Source organism: Leptonotus elevatus, chromosome 19 (assembly GCF_054856555.1).
Source record: "Leptonotus elevatus isolate MCC_2025b chromosome 19, RoL_Lele_1.0, whole genome shotgun sequence".
Lineage (NCBI taxonomy): Eukaryota > Metazoa > Chordata > Actinopteri > Syngnathiformes > Syngnathidae > Leptonotus > Leptonotus elevatus.
The window spans coordinates 8,503,160-8,519,311 of record NC_141257.1 but is presented as its reverse complement, the minus strand read 5'-3'; the positions used below and the strand labels follow the sequence as shown (position 1 = coordinate 8,519,311).

General features: G+C 46.4%; 1 protein-coding gene across 5 annotated transcripts in view; it reads right to left on the bottom strand.

Moving 5' to 3' along the window:
* The window catches only part of jarid2b (jumonji and AT-rich interaction domain containing 2b), a 73,699-nt gene that overhangs the window by 11,086 nt on the left and 46,461 nt on the right, over positions 1–16,152 (bottom strand). For all 5 annotated transcript variants that reach the window (XR_015091116.1, XR_015091114.1, XR_015091117.1 and 2 more), the window contains exons 4-14: positions 14,802–15,082; positions 9,957–10,178; positions 8,982–9,199; positions 5,687–7,091; positions 3,405–3,625; positions 2,795–3,115; positions 1,701–1,793; positions 1,510–1,628; positions 1,357–1,427; positions 270–384; positions 84–189 (exon numbers count right to left, since the gene is read on the bottom strand). Coding sequence is in view for 1 of the 5 variants with exons in the window: in XM_086062145.1 (XP_085918271.1) it covers positions 84–189; positions 270–384; positions 1,357–1,427; positions 1,510–1,628; positions 1,701–1,793; positions 2,795–3,115; positions 3,405–3,625; positions 5,687–7,091; positions 8,982–9,199; positions 9,957–10,178; positions 14,802–15,082 (3,172 nt within the window). In the remaining 4 variants the exon portion in view is untranslated. The remainder of the gene's footprint in view (positions 1–83; positions 190–269; positions 385–1,356; positions 1,428–1,509; positions 1,629–1,700; positions 1,794–2,794; positions 3,116–3,404; positions 3,626–5,686; positions 7,092–8,981; positions 9,200–9,956; positions 10,179–14,801; positions 15,083–16,152) is intronic.

Sequence of the window (16,152 nt, the reverse complement as noted above, 5' to 3'; positions counted from 1 at the left end):
CTTTTTAACATCTTTGTATTAATGACCAATTACAATTAAGGGCAGGTGTGTGTGTGTGTGTGTGTGTGTGTGTACGTCCGCACCATGACGTTCTTCTCGAGCATTTCCAGTCCGGGCGTCCCGTTGGCCTGCAGCAGCGTGTGGACCACCTTGTCCAGCTTGGACTTCTCCTCAGCAGGGACACAATACCTGGCCACGCATTCGCACACGTTAATGACGCGCGTGTACAGATTTGTGAATATGCGTATTTGCGTGTGCGTGGCACCCACCAAATGCAATCAGCACCAGTGTGAAGGTAATCGATGTATGGAAGGCGATTTTGGTCTCGAGACCAGCATGAGGTAGAAAAGACCATGCCGATGTTGAGCCAGGGAATGGTGACCCCTGCAGGCCAACGAGCACAACAACACTTCACATTTCACTTTCATTTACTATGTTCAGAAACATTCTTTTTCCATCTCAGTTCTCATACTATTTTAAAACAGGTTTTGTGGGCGTTAAAACCAATCTAAATCTGCCTGCACTAATTACAATTCCATTCATAATTTTTTATCCTTTCTGCTAATTCATGATTTCAATGACTCACTTTCCAACACAGAAAGATATTAAATACTTTTTCAACCATTTTAACCTTCCAGAAGCCTGAAAATATCTCTGGAATACACTACAGTAACATTGTGTAATAAATACATAAACAAATACATAAATAAAATGTGTTCACAATCAAATTATTTCTACATTAATACTATTAACGGTATTATACGTGAAATAAACAAATTTCTGTAGTGACAAATATGCATGTATTTACTTTTCTTCTTTTTGAAATGTACAAAAAAGCTTGAAGAAAATAACTTGAAGGAAAGGAAAAATATGCATAAACTTCACATTAGAGCTGAAATAAGTGACGTTTTGACGCAATTGCTTTTCGTATTATTATTGACTTTCGTAAGGCAAAGGAAGAAAAATACATTTATTTTAACGTACATAAAAACATGTCAATTATACATGAAATGACTCTACATTAATTACGCAATTTAATAATTTCAATTTCTTTTCATTTTCATTAAATATGACACAAAAACATCTCTATTTCAGCCAATCAGAAGCCTCAAGTCCTTTTACAAAATGGCATGATGATATAAGGCAACATTTAATGTCTGCCACATTTACTATTAACCTTATGATGAATTAATTGATACAATTTTATTTATTTGGAATATTTATATATAGCACAAGACCTAAAACATACATCACGCCAGCTTTGGTTTCAAAGTTATTTACAAAAAATGGCCATTATAATGAATATGTGGAGGATTCGAGCGCGCGGGCCGATTGGCGTGCGAGCGTTTGTCTTACCGGGCACAGCACCCAAATGCCTCAGGATGGACCCCGAGTTATTGGGGAGGACGGTCAGGTTCCATCCGTGTCTGCGCACAAGAGGGCGCCACAGACGCGTCACATATTCTCCTCGGTCGACTTTGCTTTCATTTTGGGGTGAGTGTGACTCACTTAGCAAAGGGCTCCGACTTGCCGGTGGGGAAGCCGCTCCCGTGCGTGCTGGTGTCCACCTTGCCGCAGTGCACGGCCACGTGACCGTCGCGCTGCTCCACGATGCGCCAGTACTCTTGCTGCGGCCGCAATCGTGCCGGTCAGTTTGGATGACATCCCCGGCGAATAAAACATGTGATGGTGATGCTCACCTCAACTTCGCTGGCGGCGGGCTCCTTGTTGAAGCACATGCTCATGGTGTTGCGAGCTATCCGGAAGAAGTTGGTCAACGACACCGACTTCCCCTGCGACACATTCAACAAAAACAAATTCAAGTAATGGCAAACAATATCAAAATATATTAGTACAATTTTAAGAGTTAAAGGAAAATATGTCATCTACAGGAGGACACAAATTAAAATAAAGCCACTGTAAAATTATGCAGTTTGAACACTCAAGCCCGTGTCCCGCTGACCAGCAAACGTTTGCTGTCAAAGGTCGCGAAGGCATGCTCCCCGGTTTTGTCAGGGTTCGTTCAAAGTTCACAAACACTCATCAAATGTTTACCTACAGTTTCAATGGTCTTTCTTGAACATGTTCATAATTTCTTTGTGACAAGAAAATCCATTCTAACATTTGGCGAATGTCCAGCAATTGAACGCACCCGGACGAGAAATCAACATTCACTAGCGTCGCAAATTTCCGCCCCGTCAATGGGATACAGACTTAACACTGTTTACATTTCAGAAAAATATGGCACTAAAATTGAGATTCGATTCAACTGTAAAAATCAGTTACTTCACTCACATGAGCCTTACCTGAGGACGCTGACCTGGATGAGCAACAATCTACACAGACGTTTTTTTTTTTTTTGCTATTGCCGCATTTGTTTATTTATTTAAAATAACTTAAAAACATCTGTTCATGTCTAACAATATTTAAAAAATGGTAAATTTTTAAAAGTTAAAGGTTTTTTTTTCCAAGTAGAACCCTTAATCATTCAATGAATCGAAATGTGATAATTGACGTTTGGCTTTTTGCAATTTACTAACTTTTAATTATTGTGGTAGTATTGGACGGATTTCACCACTCACCATTAGAGGGAGCCAGCATACCACACTTTGACAATGACTGCCCTAAACATGTTCATTAAAGATCTGACGTTAAGCAGTGATGAAATACGAATATTAGCCTTCCGTGGTGTAGTGTTGCTAACCAAAACAGCAGTCAACACTGAGTAAACATTACAGTTCACAGTTTCTCTGATTATATGACATTGTGAGATCTTCCACTTGTGGCCACTAACCTTGTAAATACATTTGTGCTGGTCGCCGAGGACGCCGTCATCCTCCTGGTGCTCCACCGCGTGCCGCCCGTCTTCTCGTCCACCATGTTTTTCCTGAGCGAAGAGGCGGCGCCGGCCCGCTTTCACCTGAGCCTCCAAATCCTTCAGATGCTGGTACACGCCGTTGCCGTTGGCGCCGTTGCCGCCGCCGCCGCCGCCGCCCACCACGCCGCCCGCCAGCCCGTTCTTGGGCTCGTAGCGGGGCAGCGCCGGCGCGGCCGAGTCCGCTAGGCCTTCCAGAGGGCCGCGCCGCGCCTCCAGCCGACGCTTCTCCTGCAGTACCTGACGGCAAATTTGACAAGTCAGCAGGTGATGGAGGATTCGCTATTCGGGTTCCAGTACTCCAGTATTGAGCGGATACCTCAATCTTGACTTAGTTCTACACATGTGGTTAAAAAGCACTTTTTATACAACAAGATTCTTACACTGCCTCACCTCCTGGCATCTGGATTTTGCCCTGTTTTACTGCCACTTCTCTTAATTTGACACCACCCATCCAAAACGGTATTCTTTTTTTATATTGCCTATACGGCGGTACCCTGACTGGGGATTTTCAGCGCAGCGGAAGCACCTCGTCTTGCAGCCGGAGTCGCTCGTCGGCGCCCAGCGAGTCGTAGGCCAGCAGGTACTGCAGGTAGGCCTCCTGGAGCTTGGCCAGACGGTCCTGCGCCGACTTGGGGATGCGCAGCAGGTCGGCCAGCTTGGTCCACTTCTTCAGGTCCATCACCTGCTGCATGCCGCCCATGTCGTTCAGCACCTGGAACAGGCGCGCCAGGTCCACTTCGCAGCCGCCTGCGCGCCACAACGCCCGCGTTAGCATTTTCACACGCTTGCCAAGTTACTGCAGAGGCAACGTTTAGTGCCTTTCACACGATAAACAAAAAAATAGAGCAGCGTGAGTGCGCGCTTTCATAGACAGAGACATCCAGCAAAGTTGCCTTTTACACGTAACCCAGCAATATTGACATACATGCTTTCGGAAAGGGAGCCTGCAAGTTCCTCAAGGCCTTTTTCACACGATAAAATAAAGTAGTAAATGTGTGCGCTTTCACATAGAGACCCGACAAAATTACTGAAGATTTAGTTTAGCCGCCAAAGACAAGTTTCACGCAAAACCCAGATTTACCATAACTGCACATATTCACAAAGGGGTCCTGCAAGTTTCTAAAGATTTAGTGCCTTTCACAAGCAAAACAAACACAAAATATAATAGCAACTGTGCTTAATTCTACACAGAGATCCTGCCAAGTTGCTAAAAATGTCTGCCTATGACTTTCACGTGGCACCCATCTATATTACCATAACTGCGTGCTTTCACAAAGGGGCCCGCACGTTTCTAAAGATTTAGTACCTTTCACGTAAAAAACTACAAATAGAGTAGCAACTGCGATTAATTCCAAACAGAGATCCTGCTAAGTTGCTGAAAAATAAGGTTGCCTGCCCATGCCTTTAACACAGAGCCCAGTGATGTTGCAATTGTGCTCTTTCACACAGAGATCCTTAGAAAGTTACTAAACATTCAGATAATCTGCCTGTGCCTTTCACACAAAACACAGTGGTGTGCGCTTTTGCATAGTCATCCCGTTGATAGCTGCATGTGCCTTTCACGCACAACCTAGCGTTTGCTTTCACACAAATACAATTTTGCCATACTGCAATCAATTTCTATTTCAAAGACGGTAATAAACTTTAAACCGCAAGGAAACGCAAACAACAACTAAAACAAACACGTCATTAGTTGCAAGATTTCTGCGTTATTACCTTTCACACGGTCGCGGGGTGAAAACTACATTGTATCCTCAATTTTGTGTCGGTGCTTTTTCACACAGAATGGTGACAGAAGGCAATTTATATATGTTTTGCCTTCTCCGCTGTTACGACGCCCTGTAGGAAAGTAGCACTTAGTCCTGCCTTCCACCTTGTTACCTATTGAGTCCCCTTACTCGCAAGCCGGGCATCAAACCTGGGTGTCGTTTGTTGCGGTCCGCCTCTGTGGACCTCCTCAAGCGCCCCATGCGAGTGCATGAAACAAAAGTGCCGAGTGTTTACAAGCTTTTGGCAGTGTTTGCTCTTCGGACTGCCACGGTGGCGTCGTGTTTTTACGAGGCGTCTTTTTTATAGCCCGCAATAACAATGGAGATGTAGTTGGCACGCGGCCCCCCGCGGACCACCCCGGCAATATTTCCCGCATATTGTCCTGTCACTTCCCACTCCTCGCCGGCGCGTCGCCGCTTTACGAGCCTCTAACAAGCCTCGGCGTGCTCCCAACGCCACTTTTTTTCCCCCTCTCATGTTTTCATTTTGCGCGGTTAGTGCGTGGCTGCCAGCCAGTGGGTCCTGTTCGCTGGCGACCTCCACTTTAGCCGTGCGCTCGCCCTGTATTAAATGCAAATGTTTTGGCAGGAGGAAGCGCTCAGGTGACGTCCAAAAGGTCACTTGACTGCGGAGAGGAAAATCAGCTGACTGGAAGGGAAACATTTAGTGGCTGCACGAAAGGGGCCGTTCTTCCTTGGGGGAGGTACAGCTAAACTACAACAGATTTTTCTACCACCACCGGGGTAATCTGGGAAACGGGTAGTGTGAAAGGGGTTATGATGATTCTTTGGCCTTGTGATAATTCGCCTGATTAAGTTTAAACCAATTTCCATTCAAATTTTACAAAGCCTTAAACCAGATAAATAAAGTCTATAAACTATCGATAATTATTTGTTTGCCTTGGTGGGGGTCTGTGCACTTTTTGCTAATTAGCAGAATGTTGCTAATTGTAGCATGGGCCAAGAAAGAACCTTCAAGTTACAGACAAATGTGCCAATCCAAGAATTTCTGATATTGATCAACGCACAAACGTCTTACCAATGACGGGCGGCTCGTCCATGGTAATGCCCTGAGATTTGAGGTGTTTTCGGATGCAGGCCAGCCGCTGCACGTTGGGACCCCAGCGCCGGCCCAACATGTGGATCTTCTGCACGGTGGTGACAAAGCGCATCTCCTCGCTGAGCTTGCACTCGGGCCTCCAGTCCGGCGGCGGCACCACGCGGCAAATGCCGGCCGCCTCCGCCTGCTGCCGCGCGCTGTCCAGGTAGGCCATGGGGTCCTGGAACTCACGCGACTCGGGCAGGAAGACGGGCACCTCGCCCAAGGCTGCCCACCCTTCGGGCCGGCTGCGCCGGGGCCCCCACTCCTTCTCCTGCTCGCGCTCTTTCTGCCGCGCCAGCTCCTTCTCGCGCTCCCACTCCTTGTCGCGGTCGGCCGGCCGCCCCGTCAGCGGGGGCCTGAGCGGTCCCGACCGGTTGGCGAGCGGGGAGGCGGCGCCGGCGGCCTGTTGGGGGTCTGAGGTAGTGCTGCGCCCGGGGCTGTGGGAGTGATTGTGGCCGGACGACGGGGAGTAAGCGACGGCGGTGGCGGCGCGGCCGTGAGACCTGCTCAGTTGCTGCTGTGCTTGTCGGATCAACATCAGCTTGCCGGCCGAGGCCCGCTTGGGCCGCTGGTTCACCGACTCTGCTGGTGTGGAAGAGGATTGTTGCGCCAGGGGCGTGGAGGACGGGAGCGCGGGCGGGGCCGTCTCGGGGGGCGGCGGCGGCTCCGAAAGGCGTCCGTTGGAGAGCGGGGTGCTGGGGGTGGCCGAGCGCATGGGGCCCGCCTTCTTACCGCTGCGCGTTTCCGGCGGCGTTGGCGGCTGAAGCTTGGCCTTCTTGGGGTCCTGGCTGGCCTTCAGCGCGCCGGCCTCCATCGAGTGCAGCACCACCTCCAGGCGCCGCTTGGAGTTGCGCAGACCCTCCCGCCCGGCCGAATCGCTCTCGTGTCTGTGGCCGTCCTCCCTGTCGTCGTGCCGCAGCCCGTTCAGCCTCCCGTTGAGGCGGGCGGCCCCGTGCAGCCCGTTGGCTAGTAGCACCTGTTTGCGGGTTTTTGCATTGCTGTGATAGGCCGCTGCTGCTTTTCCTGAGTGGGTCATCAGCCCGTTGCTGGCTGCTGGCTGGCTGTGCTGATTGTGATAGTTCGCCGTGCTGCTGCTGCTGCTGCCGCTGCTGCTGCTGCTGCTGCTGCTGCTGCTGCTGCTGCTGCTGCTGCTGCTGCTGCTGCTGCTGAGTTTGGTTTTCTTGCCCAGTTCCCTCTGCTTGGCTTTGGTGTAGGTGACGTGGCCCTTGGACACGGTGGCCGTGTACTTCTTCACAGTTTTGGACGGCAGGCGCAAGTCGCGGCTCCTCTTGGCGGCCGCCTGCAGGGCGCCCAGACGCGTCAGCCCGTTCACTCTGGACACCTGAACCACATCAAGACCGACCAAAAAACAACGGGGTTAGCAATACGGTGGCGCGCGTTCAAGGGCCCTGATGACCAATCAGGTTTTTTTATACGTGACGACAAAAGCAGGAAGTCAGAAAGTAACTCATATATGACAATATGGATTAGGTGATATTTAAATACACCACACATACACTGGATACTAGACACACACACTGGATACTAGACACACACACTGGATACTAGACACACACATCAATCACTACAGAAACTGTTGACATTCTCCCATTGACAGCTTTCACTCTTGTCAAAAGCTTTTGTGTGCGCGTGGACATACGTGTGCATATATGTGTGCGTCTCAGGTGGCTGAGCTGACAAAGAGCAGGTCATTAAAAGATAAGGCGTACTGAAATCTGACCCTGCTGCCATCAATCTCATACACACACACACACACAATGGACACACATGGGGAGAGGAGGAGAAAGAGGAGGGTGGGTGTGTGGGTGGGGGTTGGGGGCAGAGTAGGAGGAGAGACAAAACTATTGGAACACACACTTGTGTTCTCTAACTGGGGTCCAAGTACCCCTTTTCCTTGGGAGTCCAAGCTGTGACTGTGGGTCCGCAAAAATAATTGTCCCCAACAATATTTTGTGTTTTTTTTATTTTTTTATTTTTATGGGGACAACAAAGCTAAAACACCAATGACTCCTACCCTCCTTTAGCTTTGGGCCAATTAAAAGCTCCAATGGGATTGCGAGTTCACAAAAATGTGACGTCAATGTATCCATAAAGTTTTCATTATTATAAAGACAATATAGAGTTACATTTTTGAAAATCGCTAACTAAAATATGACCTTCTTCCCTTGTTAAAATTAGATTTTCTTGGCTACATTGAATGAGTTTCTCCAAAATAGCCAACATTCTAATTTCTGTGGCATTGACAGATTATTTTGAGTGTCATTGTCGCTACTGTGAGGGGTCCCGGCACCCCAAAAAAATTATTCTAGTCTGGAGTACAAATGTCAGCACACTTTTTTGCTGAGTAAGCCTAAAATTCCTCCCGCCACCAGGGGGCTCTGCTGTCTTGGACAAAATGATGCTGGGTGGAGCAAAGGAGAGAGAGAGAGAGAGAGAGAGAGAGAGAGAGAGAGAGAGAGAGAGAGAGAGAGAGAGAGAGAGAGAGAGAGAGAGAGAGAGAGAGAGACAGAGAGACAGAGAGACAGAGAGAGAGAGAGAGAGAGAGAGAGAGAGAGAGAGAGAGACAGAGAGACAGAGAGAGACAGAGAGACAGAGAGAGACAGAGTGGGAGTGTGGAGGCGGGCCTTGATGACATCATGTGTTGCTATCGCCCAGCTGACACCTGGCAGGCAGACTGGGAACATGTGCAGCAGCATCGCAAGAAGAAAAAGAAAGACAACCAAGAAGAAGAAGAAGAAGAAGAAGAAGGCAGACACTTTATAAACCAGCACAGCGGGATGCTTTCAACGCACACGTGCACAAATACACAAGCACACACACTGGACAGCCACAAAAACAGACAAACATGCGCATACTAAAAACTAACACAAAGACACAGATAGAAACACACACAGAAAAGGAACAGGAACCGACAAATGGACAGATAATGACAGAATAGAGACACACAAACACACACACTGCTCAGACACAGCTACACGCTGATGGCAGTATCTCAACTTACGAGTTATGAGTTGTCGCTTGCTCATTTCTTAATTTTTGACTTTGGGTTGTGCTCAATTTTTGTTCGGAATGCAGGTAACAAAAATAATTGCCACACAGGCCATTTACGGATGCAGCCAAACAGACAAATAGAAAATGAATACACTAGCAAGGAGCATGTTTTTTTTTTCTTTACGATTCACGACATGAGACGGCTGACGGCATATCTGACCTGCTTGCGAAGCTCCTCAGCGGCCCTCCTGGTGGGCAGGCCTTTGGCGGCGCTAGCGTTAGCGCTGGCCATGGCCTGCAACATCCTGACATGTTCCCGCGCCTCGGCCCGCTCGCTGCGCTCCCTCAGGAGCGGCGGCGGGGGAGGAGGAGGAGGAGGAGGCGCAGCCTTGGGCCGAGGGCTATCCCGCATACCCGCCTTGCCGGCGCTGTTCAACACTGCCCACGTGAGGACGAGAAGACACACGATCGTGAGGCAAAACTCCAGTTAGACAAAAAGTCATCATCAGAATGGGTGCAGAATTCATTTTGATCATTTCCCCTTCCCCAAACTGTCAGAAAAGCAGCATTGGAAAACACGTAGCACCTATTTCTTTTATTAAGCAACAAAACATGACAAAAAGAAAAAAACGTGACAAACATTTTAAAATGATATGTCTAATTTTGTTTTATTTTATAAACATGAACCTATAATAATTTTTTGTCATTAAAGGGATACTTGACGCATTTCAGCAGTAAAAAGTTTATAATTTGTCTATAATTAATTTCATGATTTTTCATTTACAATGAATACCTTAATAAAATATTTTTTCTACTTGCTGTCGACTGAAGATGACATCACCTGTGCTGAAGAAGTAGGTGACGACCAATCATGGCTCAGTTTACTGACCAAACCCAGCAAACAGGTGAGCCATGATTTGTCGTTACTTACTTCCTCAGCACAGGTGATGTCATCTTCAGTCGACAGCAAGTAGAAAAAATAATTTCTCTAGATAATTAAGTTATCAAACTATTTCTGGACAAAATATGAACTTTTTACTGTTAAAAACGGCTCAATGATTCAAGTATCCCTTCAACACAAAATAGTCATATTTAAATATATGTATCTCCAACTATTTGTGCACTTTCATTTGATCCTAAACAACTGAAAGTACAACATGAAAATCAGGAATGTCCAATTTTTTTCCGTCCTTACCGTGGCCGTTGAGCGCTTGGCGAGTAAGCGGCTTGCCCTTGCGTGGCGTGGAGTGGCAGGAGGAGGAGGCGGAAGCGTGGCCGCCACTCGTCACGCCGTGCAAATGGCCGACGCCGCTGCCGTTCCTCAGCTCCTCGTCATCGTCGTCCTCCACCTCCCCCAGGTCGTCCTCTTCCTGGGAGCTGCCGAAGTAGGCCATGTTGTTGGGCAACGCCGGCGAACCTGCCAAAACACACAAAAACCCATGAAGCTATCTGTCAAGCTGACTATAATATATCTATATCTGATTGGTTGGACATGTGATCACTTGTTGCTGGGCAGAATCCACAACTGTTTTCGTTCCCATTAAAAATATTCACAGCATGAATTTGAAGTGTGTTTAGCACTCATTTGTCTTTTGTGAGAAATTACAGAGCCACTAAACAAAGGCGGCACTCGCACGCACACGCACTCTGACCCAATCAGCCTCTAATGATTGGCTTCATTAGCTAAATGCTTGCAATTTAGTGCGCTGACCCGGGGTCAGCAGGTCAATGGCAAACAGACCATGGAAGCAGTCGGGGGGGGGGACTTTGGTGTGGACGGACGAGTCCCATTTGACCAGAAATTAAACAATTTCATTCAATTTGACTGCCTTATTCTAACCCTTACCCTAACCCCAACCAAAACCCAATTTTGACCCTAAAATAAGAGGTTTGGACTCATGGGGACCACCAAAATGTCCCCACAAGGACACGTGGTCCCCACAATGATAGTAAAAAAATGGTCCCCAAGATGTGATATAAACCCGCGCGCGCACACACACACACACACACACACACACACACACGCGCACACACGCGCGCGCACACACACACACACACACACACGCGCGCACACACACACACACACACACAAACTAACAAACAGCACGAAGACCTTCAGCGCAATCTCCGGCAGGCTTTAGGCGCAATCCCCCCCAATTATGGCGGCTTTTCATCCCCTCTCATTGCAGCCGCGGACAAATCATAATTAGGCCTGAAAGAGTCTATTAGGGTTGTCATTTTTAACGAGACTCGGGGGTGCGTCGGGGTGGCAGCGTGCGGAGAGAAGGGGGGTTAATTACAAACCTTCCTTTTTCTCCGGCTACCTTCTTTTGTCCCCTTAACTGGAAGTGAAACAATGTTACAAAGCGGCCGTCAGACGGAGGTTTCGCCAACGCGGGGACACCAGGGAGGACTTGAAGCCAAAGTGCGGCACGTGTGCCAATGGGAAGTGGCCATTGCCGTGACATGGAAATTTCTTGCGGGGGCGGGAGGGTAGCACCACATTGCTGATGTTTAGGTCAAACAGGAAGTAATGTGGACTTATACAAGTACCACCGCATTATTACCACAAGCAAAAATGTCAACATCAACCATCAGAAGTGGAAATTTTACCAAAAAACAGGAAGTCAGACAAATATCCTAAACCTGAACAAAATGGGAAGAAATAAGCTTGCAAGTCAAAGGTACGAAAGTAAAACCTAATTAAAAAATTTTGGTAGTTGATATAAAGCAATACGAGTTGAGTACAGATCGATTAATCAAAGGTGGGAGTTTCACTTTGCTCGTATGAATCTTGTAACACTAGCTTCAATCAGAATAGAAGGAGCTATCGCTAGGCGCTAACTACTATTGTAATCCGCCAGCAGTTAATTATCGCACTCTCGAAGCCACGCAGATCTATGAAGACCGAGTCGCCAGAGGTTTTGCTACTTATAGTCCAAAGTTGCCTGTAAATTATCCGATTGGAAGACGAGATGCCAAAAAACGTGTGATTAATAGTTAGTCGACTTCCTGCGATGCAAAGTCGTCAAGCCTTTTCATCAACTAGTTAATTCAGCCCTGACCAAAAAATATTCTAATACAGTCCAAAAGCAGAAAACTAAATTCACCACCATCTGAAGTCATTGTAACCAATCAAGAACAGCGGAACATTACAAGTCGCAATTAAACCGAAAAATGAGAGAATATGATCCAAAATTCGAGATTCTAATAAGCTTAAAAGCTTTTGTTTCAAAGTCAAGTGTACTAAAAAACACAGTCTTTTTTTTTTGTCTTTTAGCTAACACAAAAATAGTCAATGGCGTAGAATAGCAGAGTGCACTTCAGACTCACTGTTAAATCCTGCCACCTAACTTCAACTTCAACTTTGGAACCCGCATAGGAAAGTGCCGTTGGCGGCGCGCCACCAAAACCAGTTCTGCGACTTTAATAAAACACCAATTGCGCACTCGAGGAAAACTCGTTCGCCAAGGTGAAGCCTTGGAGGTCTGTGGTTCATTGGAGGTGACATTATGAAAGCCAGGCGGACAACTATCCCGGGATGAACCACACGCGCTCGCTAACGCTAACGCAAGCAAAATGCCTGCCGGTTTTATGTAAGGGTTATGGTTTTCAGGAGCGTGTGTCCACGCGGTTACTCATTGACGCACTTGTCTTGTCCTATCTTATCATGTCAATAAAACGTTGAACAAATAACGCATTTACAAGCTAGTGGGAATAGACTGCATTTTAGCGGCATCAAATTAGCACCTCAGGGGGGGAAAATTAATAATGGATTTGACATACATGTAACAGACTGGATTACAACGGTAATGCTAAATACATATTCGCCTATTGTATTTTCAGAACTTTACGAAAGCACAAATTAATTAGTTTTTTTCCCCCACCCGATATTATTCACTTGTTTTGTAACTGGTCTCCTGCTTATTCTTTTGCAAGTTAGCTAGCTAGCTAGGGGTTAAATTAGCATTGCTTTGCAATGGTAACCCTCAGCACCGCAAATTAGTATTCATGTTGTAACAGACATCCTAAACGTGTAAATAAACTGCAAAACATGGCGACCAATCAGTGCCACTGCTATACAATGGTAGCTAGACTTATATAAAGTGTATCCTTTCCAGGAGTGGTTGGTGGTTGGTCATTGACTCGCGTCGCTATTCTTATCACGTCAATAAAACGTTAAACAAGTCACGCGTTTGCACTCCGTAGCAGCAGCAGACGCGCTGGCTAGAGCCAAATCGGCTTTCACACATAAGCGCCCGCTTTGGGAAGGAACGCTGCAGTTACTCCCGCGTTGCGTCAGGACAAAACACCCCCAATTACTTGCAATCCCCGAAGGAATACAACAACAACAACAGCAGCTGGTTCTTTATCAGCGAAGGGGGGTATAATCCCAAAAGATGTCACTTACATGCGGCGTGATGCAAAACGTGTATTTACACCATCCGTCGCTTTTCTGTGTGAAAGGTACTGACGTAAAATTGGTGGGGAATTGAGGAAAGATGGAGTTGAACACCTAACAAAGCGCAAACAAGCTGACGTCCAATTTTCAGGACGACCGTGGTGTAAAAATGAACACGGTTGCATCAAAACAGTCACACGGCGCTGCTGCGGCATTTTTGCAGTATCTTTGCGTGAAACGCTCCAGTTTCACGACACGTGGCTTCGTTTTGGATTTCTTTTTGGCGCTGTCAGGAAGAGTGATGCGTGGCGGATTTTTGGCTCATTTCGACACGCAATGTTTACCAGATAGCATCGGCAAACGGTGCCATGTGTGTGCGTGTGATAACGTGTGTATGTTTACATAATGTGAACGTTTGACCTGGCTACCCCCCCCCCCCCCAAAAAAAGACAAGGATGACATGCTGTGTAGGAGAACAGAGAACCTACGTTTTTTGCCAGGTTATGTTCAACTCAATTGTAAAAAATAAAGTTAACTGTCACACTAAACTTAAAACAAAGAGAATTACAATCTGAGTGTTTAAAACAACCACAGACGTTTACCTTGGTCATGGACGATTAGCTTAATGCTAAAACACAATGCAAAATGACTGGCTAACAAAGCTAACAACAGTCAAAAAGGTTAAGAAGTTTCAAGTTTATGTTCCCATAACAATTTCTAGTAAACCCTTAAAAACACTCGCCAATGTGGAAATGTCCGCAACAGACTAGTTAAGAAGTTTGGAAGGTGAACTGCGATAGATCGGGGGTCGCGCCGCATCGCAATCTCAGGCGGGTGGTGGTCAACGTGACATCAATGAGTCCCCGGGCTACGTAGCGTCGCTACATTTGAAGCTCGGGGGCTGTGCTGACATTCTCTCGCGTGGCCGGCGTAATGCTAATAAGCCTCCATGCGGGAAATGTCATGCAAACAGCATGAACCCGCGTCTATAAATGCACGCTAGCAGCATATTAGAAGAATTTCTGTGAGAAAGAAGCATTTGATAATTATTAGCAGGCAATTGTCATTTGTGAAAATGCACAGGACGCTCCAAATCCGCATCAGAGTGGTTTTGTCGTAAAACGTCACATCGTGTTGCACGCCGAGAAGCCATGGCGACCAATTTGTAGTGTTAGCTTAGCAGGTAGCGTTTTATGGAAACTAGCATTCTCAATTTGTGTCGGTGAAAACATGGTTGTGACAGTAATGCTAAATGTACTCACACCAGCAAATACATGGCGACCAATCGGTTACGTTAGCTTGGCAGCCAAAATTAGCATTTGCCAAATAGACACATCCTAAAATCATGTCGGTGACTATAGCTAATGCTACATATGTAAACACGTGAAATCAATCACTGTTGCTAACAACAGAAATGGGAGTAGCAGTGGAAAACAATATGCTAGTTAGCTTCGCAGTGCAAAATTAGTATTAATGTGCAATTGGAACGATGCTGATGAGCAATATGGGAGTCCCAATGGAAATATATTTATTAGCTTAGCATAACGTTATAATAATTGCAATTAATATCATCAAAAAATAGATATAATCCGCTAGACGACAACATAAAAAAACTTCTTAGCATGTCAGTCGACATACCTCTGAGGCAGAGAAAGGTGAGGAAGTCCTCGGTCTTGGGTTTTCGGCGGGACAGGTCCTGGATGGACGACGACAGGGATGAGGCGGCGAGTGACGGCGACAGCGACGACGATGAGGCGGCGGCGGTGGTGTTGGTGGCGGCGGCGGCGGAGGGGGCGACGGCGGGCGTGGGGACGGCCTGGCCCACGGTGAAGGCGGCGGGCTCGGCCACCTTGATGGGAGTGGTGCTGGGCGAGTTCGGCTGCGACTGCGCGAATTTTCTCTGCGCCTGCAGCCGAGGCCTGAAAAAAAAAAAGTGGTTAGTTAGTTCACTATTTCACATAGCCGTGCTTTCTTTCAATACGACATGCTGGCAGCATGCACGCCGGGTGTTACATTTCACACACATAGACTCACTCCCGCCTCTTCCTGATGGATTTCATTGGTAATAATTTGAATCCAATCGCTGCTTTTGGTGTAATAAAAAAATTGGTCTAGTTGGATCAACCGTGCATCTTCCGTTCCAGTGCAAATTTCAGGCTCTCCATTTGATTTTCTCGCGTTCCTTAGTGGCTGCTCGCGATATATTGATGTTTAACCGTAACCACAACGGCAATGAGATCCATTTCTATCAATTTTCCGGCAGGCTGACGAGTGAGCGGGAACGTCGCGATCGTGTGTGGAGGATGGCCGGGGCGCATTTGCCGCGCCCGCCACCTGCCAAAAGGTGCCAAAGCCGCCATTAGGCTTCAATCAGGGAGCGGCGCCGTGTCAATTCCGACAATTTTCCGGTCCGCTGAAAAGGACGGCGGCAGCAGGTTGGAGGTGTGCGTGTGTGTGCTCGTCAATATACACTCAGAAGACACCGCATTATCTACACTGAATTGGTCGCACTACCAGAAAAAGTAAAATTCTCCATTTCCATGCTCTTGTTGAAATCTAAAAATTTGGAGATGCAAAGAATTAAAAACATATGAAATATGATATGAGAGAATGAAACTACCAAAACTACAAAAAACTATATAACAAGTAATAATTTTTTTTAATATATCCTAATGAATAATTATTAAATTGATATCTTATGGAGACAAAAAAAGTATTAAAAAACTTCATTATGACAATAAATAAATTTGATATCTTATTAAAACAAAAGAAGAAACTAAATTCGAGAGTAGAACCACAATTCAAAGAAACCTAATATGCTAGCAAAAAAATTACAAAATCTGGGTATAAATTAAATACGCAGTTTATTTTTTAATCTTTGTTTTCAGATTAAAAAAAAAGTTAAAATAATGTTTTTCAGATCAGAACTAAATTTGGGGCTAGACATATAAAAAACATTTAAAAGCAAACAAGCTGTAAACACATTAAA